Consider the following 6,666-nt stretch of genomic DNA (forward strand, 5'->3'; position numbering starts at 1 on the left):
CATCCTTGGCGTGAGTTCAACTGCGGCAAATTTGTATGATTTTAGTAGGGCACAAATTGGATGTGTCGAGAATCAAGGCCTTTTGTATTTATTTTAGAATTGGTATTGGTAATATATTTTTTTTGAACAATATAGATTCGGCCTCCGAGATAGGCCTGGCAATGTGCGGGTATAGTGCGGGTACGGTGCGGGTTCTTAACGGGCCGGGTTTTTAACGGGCCGACCCGGTAAAAACCCGTTTAGTTAACGGGTTTCGCGGGCTAAACCCGACGGGTTTGCGGGTTTTCCATTGGAACCCGTTAAAACCCGTTAACAATTTTTTTATTTATTTATTTTTTTTTTTTTTTAATTACATACATTAATCCCCCAACTATTAATTACACCCTTTAAAACTATTAAGGCTAATCATATTGAACACAAATCCAACCGTGTTCCGAGATGGAAACTGGCAAAAGCACTAGATTTCTCTTGCAATCTCAACCCTCATGAGATTTTATGCGTGGGAGGGGATTTTTATTTTTTATTTTTTTCAACCAGACTACACAAAAATCACAACCAGTACTCCAAATCAATAAACATTCAACAAACATTCAAACCCACACATTCAGGTCAACTTGGAGTCCACACAAACCAAAATCAATACTCTAAATCCAAGATAAACGAAGCAAAATCTCAAGTTAGGCCAGTATACAAAAATCACACAGAAAATGCATTATCAACAGCAACCCATAAAACCCAACATTCGATCAAGAACAACAAAGCTTCAGAACACTCAGATCTTTAAAGAACTAGTACAACCCCAGAACCAAACAAACACCATATTACAGAATGGAAGAAACAGAATAAGGGTGAGAGTAGTGCAGCAGAGAAAATGCTCACCGCGATCGTCCTTGTAGCTGAACCAAGGGCTTCTGGGGGGTCTCTGGGTTTCAGATCTGGAAGAGAGAGAGAGAGAGAGAGAGAGAGAGAGAGAAAGGGGGGGGAGTGGCGTGAGTGTGCGTCTACCTCAGTGCAGCAAACCCAGATCAGATTGGGTTGAGTTCCAGAGAGAGAGTTGCGTTTTGGTGAATGACGGAAAGGATCGAAGACTCGAAGTGGGTTTGTTTGGAAGTAAACGGGTTCCATGGGTTCCAGTGGGTTTAGCACGCAAGGCCCGTTAATTTGTGGGCTTTTTGCGTGCGGGCTTTTTTAGCACGAATTTAATAAATGGACGGGTTCGTGCGGGCTTTTACCGTGCGGGTTTCGGGCGGGTTTGCGGGTCACGGGCTCAGATGCCAGGCCTACTCCGAGATATTTTTTTGAGGAAAAGAACTTTTATTGATTAGGGACGAATGTCGTTTAAGAGTACATGCCTTATAAAATCGAGAGCATACAAAAATCATACATGGCAGGAATCTAACCTAGTAGTATTTTGAGCTAATGCATGAGCTACACTATTGGCTTTTCTATTGACATGAGTAACGTAAAAATTAGGATACCTGACTTCTTGAATACTATGACCTACCCTACCCAACCCAAAATGCTCTTTTAGTCTAAAAAAATAAGTATTTTATTATAGTGATTTTAGTAAAATAAAAAAAAAATAAAAAATGGAAACACACATTAAAAAATAAAGAGTGAAAAATAAAATAAAGGGAAATGGTGGTGTAGATTTTGTGCGGACAGTGAGTGAGCATTATTGTCTATACCAACAGGCAACAGCGCAGAGAGAGAGAGAGAGAGAGAGAGATTCTAGTGTTGGTCGGTACTGGATCAATGGAATGCTCTACTTCTTCTTCCTCTTCTTCTTCTTTAAGCAGCTTTTCCATACTGCGAAAGCCTTGCCCATTTGTACCACCATTTACCACCACCGTTTATAGGAAGCAGCAGCAGCAGCAGCGGCGACCCCTTATCCAACTCTCCGCAGTTTCTTACAACAAATTCATTCACTTCGCTTTGGATGAGTCCAAACGCCGCACCCATTTGGCCCCTTCTCCCCTCCAGGTCGGTCGGTCTCTTTCCATTTCACTTCTTCATGCTTCTTGTTTGTTGTTTGTTGTTTGTTGTTTGTTGTTTGTTGTTGATAGAGAAGAAGAAATGCCACTAAACAATGTAGACTTTGCTTAGGAAAAGGTCATTACTCAGAATATTAATTCAAGCTGCTTCATCAACACCCTAATACCTAATCTTCTTTCAAACTAGTCTTCTGTTTCATATCTCTCTACATTAATTCACTCCCAATTTCACAACAATAGTCGTGGTTACATTCGATTCCTTGTTAAGTGAATGTCGCTTTGGAAGAGGTGTTACTTTGCCTGGCCTGGTGCTTCCTGATGGACTTCTTCCCCACCTTGCTTTCTACTGTTTTCCTCCTTGAAATAATGCTTTATGTTTCTTATCGGAGAAAACTCTCAGTTTACTAATACTTATTCACCAATCATTAATAACCATCATCCTAGTTATTATTTCTGCTATTCATGACTGACACTAAGTTTTTGTCTTCAGGAAAGATATAATTCCATGGTTTCCATGGATGGTAATGCACAACTTCAAATGTCATCATTCAAAGCTACTAAGATTAGGCTTTTACGTAGCCTATGTATTGAGACTCAAACAATGCAGGTGTGGACTTTGGCCTATCTCACCCTCTCTACTTTATATTATTAGCTATAGATCAATGACACTGTTTAATTTAATATTCTTGTTTTGTCTTATATCGCTTTCATACTGTTAATTGCCCGCTACCGACTACTCCATGTTAAATCATTATTTCACTCACATATTAAACTAAAGGTTGTTCATTGTGGGGATGCCTGTCAAACAAACTCATCTTCAGGAGAATATATATACATAACAATATCTCATATTTTCATTTGGCCTCTAAAAGTAGGAAATGCACACTACAGGAAGGTGCTCAAAGATCTCTTTTCCTTTTGGAAGCATAATTTTATCGTTTTTGGTCTCAATTAGAGGTTCAGATTTTCTCTCTGTGATTATCTTTTCCTTTCTATGTTAGAACCTGTAAAATAACAGCTGAAATATAGTTTCTGAAAAAATGTTAGCAATTCATACTTTCATTGGTGTCTACACAATCTGGCATCATTACAGGAAGCTGAACACCTTGGTCAGCAAAGTGGGTTGGGGATTTCTGGAAATTAAAAGAAAATGACAACACATTGGGTCAAGTTAAGGAAGGGAGTCAAGTAACTGTATTGAAGGATTTAACACTTGTAATTTCTCTGTTGTCCAATATTTAGTTAGACGGCGAGAAATTTATTTTTTACACTCTTCTCATATGTAAGGCATTTATGTGTGGATCTAAAATCAAAATAGGAGTGTTCCCGATTTATAGACATTGATATCTTGCTCAATAATATATTAATCTAGGAGCTTCAGTTGTTATAGTGGTCATGGCCTGAGAATATGTATGCTATGCATAATAAGCATAGGTTTTGAAACACAGTTTTTCTTTGAAAGATGTGTGTGTACATTGTGTATTTTGTTATTATTGATACTTGAACAACACAATTCACACTTACCTTTGCAGTAACTCATGAATCGTAAATGATTGCAGGTTTTGGATTTTGCTGTCTTCCCAGAACCAAAATTTGATATGCCAATATTTTGTGCCAACTTCTTCACCAGTGCGGATGTTAACATAGTTGTGCTGTAAGCTCTCATTTTTTTAAAATAATTTTCTATACATAATAATAGGATCAATGCGCTTCTGTAGTAATTACTTAATTCATTACTGTAGTGTTGTCATCCCTACCAAGTTAGAGGCTCCCTATTCAAGCTCTTTAGTCAAATTAAGAGGGAAACTAAAAATAAAAAATAAAATAAAACGCTCCAACCACGCTCCTAAAATACGGAAATCGGTAGCTCCTAAGTTTGAGGAGAAAGGTGACTCTTAGGAGATCCTAACGCATTAAATTTCTGATTCTATTTTTTTTTTTTCAACAAGTATTTTGTGTAGAAGAAAATAAAATTTAGGGCCTCCCTAGAGTATTGAGCATGGTTGGAGCAACATTTTTAAGGTTCTCAAAGTAGCTCTTAATTTAACTTTTAGCTATTTTTTTCAACAAATTTGTTGAAAAATAGGGAGTATCATTGCAGGTGCTCTTATTGTTATCAAAATACTTGACATAACTCTCTAGAAAAAGATAAGTCATGTGTATAGGTACTAAATGCTTTCATTGATGTCATAGCTTTACTCGTCAGTGCTTTCACAAATTTGGCTAACTAACATAGATTCAATTATAAAACACTACATATGCACTGCATTATTACTCTTCTTTTTTTAACATGCACTGCATTATTACTTACTATCGAGTATCTGTATATGGTTTCCTGAATAATGGACACTTGCTTTTGTTAAACTTTTTAATATGTTGCTTTGTCTCGAGAGGAGAAATAAAAATGATAAAATTGGGTCTCGATACGAGACTTAAATGAAAGCAACGTGCACCTAATATTTGTATTGAGGCTAGCAAGATAACACCGTTCAAGCCTCTATTAAACCATTGATTGCTTAAATGATGCTCAGTCTCAACACCTTTTCAGCTATCGTGTTGAATTGGGTTATAAGAAATTGTGAGAGTAATGTTACGACTGAATGTCATAGTACTGATTCATAGGAAGATCACAAACTAATCCCAAGTCTGTTAATTACTTAATTGTCATAAGAGAATTTTATTCTAGAGTTCTTTCTTTTCCTTCTGTTTTTCCATTCCTAGTGCTTACATTTGGGCCTTTCGACAACAAGAAATAGCTACAGATTCATGATCTCCTGTTGCATTGGATTTGAATAACATTCTTATGTGGAAAAACAAATAAGACTAAAAAGTGACTATCAAAATTGGATAAGAATGTCTAGTACTACTTTTTCTGGCTTGATGTATTTGTACATTGTTCTTTTCATAGTTCATGTTGAATCTGGTGCATCTAATGACACCACCTTTTTACCTCTCTTTTTTATGCCAAACGACTGTTCCTCTGAAATTAATAATTGTTCTACTGCAATTTATTATTGAATACTATTCCTCTGAGGTCATTTTGGTATCTATCTATCTATCACAGAATACATTAGTAATTGAATACTGAAGAGTTCAGAGCTTACTGGTATTTTAAATTGATAGGGACCTCAACCCTTTGCACAACGTTATTATTGAAAGAGAATACAGAGATAAATACTACAAAGGCCTAATACCTCTTGGTGTCAAATATGCTGAGGTAAGTACAATCAATAGAACTGGCATTTATACTGCATATGTTGATTTCATCGTTATTTAGACTTCCTTTCTAAGAGATATGGTGGTGACTGATAACAGATTTCATGCAGCTTTTACCATGGGGTGGGAAGCTTACTAGCGAGTCATTGAAATTTTTTTCACCCATTGTTATATGGACAAGATTTACGTCAAGTCCACAAAAATATGAGGTTTTATATTCGGCTTTCATGGATTATTACAAGGTACAGAGTTGACTGTTTTTATGGCAAAAAAATCTGTTGTTTGTAATAGTTTTAATGATGCTGTTAATTGAAATTTTATTGTCAACATCTGTATGCTAGTTCGTATACTAAAGAACATTGTAATGGTTACAATCCTCTTGCTTCCACAGGCATGGCTCGAGCTGATGGACCAAGCAGTAGTGGAGACAAATGCCTCTCAAATTAAATGTAACCGTGAAGCGCAACATCGATATCTAACTTGGAGAGCAGAAAAGGTGATTACCATGTTTGCCTGTTTTTTTTTCTTCCATACATCCCGCCATCTCTATGAATTTCTTGTTGTTTCTTATAGGACCTTAAAATAGATCTTCTCTCTTCAAAACAGTGCTATTGTGGAATTCCTAAAGGGATGGTCTACCTTTTATGGAAGTTCATTATCTTTAAGCTGTACCAAAAGTGAAAGAAGAAACGTATTCAAGAATATTTTTGGATCTCAATGAGAACTTTAGGACCTTTCTGATAATCACCTTTTGTTTTTTTTTATCAAATTTTGAAACCGCCACCCACGTTATTTCAAAATCATACAAAAGCTTTCTAGTCAGACAGACCTCATACAACTGTATTTTTGGTGTTCAAATCCCTGTAAGTTTACATTAATGGTTTAACCTTTAGTCAATATTTGCAGACAATTAGAAAATATGCATTCTGAAACGGTCTGGACTCTGGAATGATTTATGATTTTATGAAGCACTAAGCTTGCTTTCTAGATGTCAAGCTTGAGAAAATTTAAGAACTGAAAGGAATTAACTGTAGCATTGTTAATTTTGACGCGGTTCTTGTCTCATTGTTCATTTGCTTGACTTATTTGATGAGGCAACATGATAACAGGATCCTGGACATGGAGTTCTGAAAAGGTTGATTGGGGAGACACAAGCAAAGGTATTAAACATTGGTTTTGTTTGATTTTCTTACATCACTCCATTTTTCTAATTTCAAATCCAAATCCATAGGATTTGCTGGTGAACTTCCTGTTCAATGGAATTGATAAACTAGGAAGCAAAAGTTTCCTGGAGTACTTTCCCGAGTACTGCTGTGAGGATGGGACTATAAATCAGAAACGTAGTATAATTGGAAAGTCTTATGAAAGTCGCCCGTGGGATAGAAAAGGAGAGTTTGTTAGTAACAATTTTGAAAGTTAGATTGTAATAAATTTGTCTTACCATCTGTTTCATTTG

General features: G+C 36.3%; 1 protein-coding gene across 1 annotated transcript; it reads left to right on the forward strand.

The window, feature by feature from the left end:
* The first annotated feature begins 1,645 nt into the window (after positions 1 to 1,645).
* On the forward strand, positions 1,646 to 6,666 carry LOC133732063 (phytochromobilin:ferredoxin oxidoreductase, chloroplastic). The gene is made up of 8 exons (XM_062159517.1): positions 1,646 to 1,983; positions 2,485 to 2,601; positions 3,554 to 3,648; positions 5,118 to 5,211; positions 5,321 to 5,452; positions 5,602 to 5,706; positions 6,320 to 6,370; positions 6,442 to 6,666. Exons 1-8 carry the CDS (start codon positions 1,756 to 1,758, stop codon positions 6,628 to 6,630), a joined length of 1,011 nt encoding a protein of 336 aa, XP_062015501.1. The 5' UTR covers positions 1,646 to 1,755; the 3' UTR covers positions 6,631 to 6,666.

Source organism: Rosa rugosa, chromosome 2 (assembly GCF_958449725.1).
Source record: "Rosa rugosa chromosome 2, drRosRugo1.1, whole genome shotgun sequence".
NCBI classification, from domain to species: Eukaryota; Viridiplantae; Streptophyta; class Magnoliopsida; order Rosales; family Rosaceae; genus Rosa; species Rosa rugosa.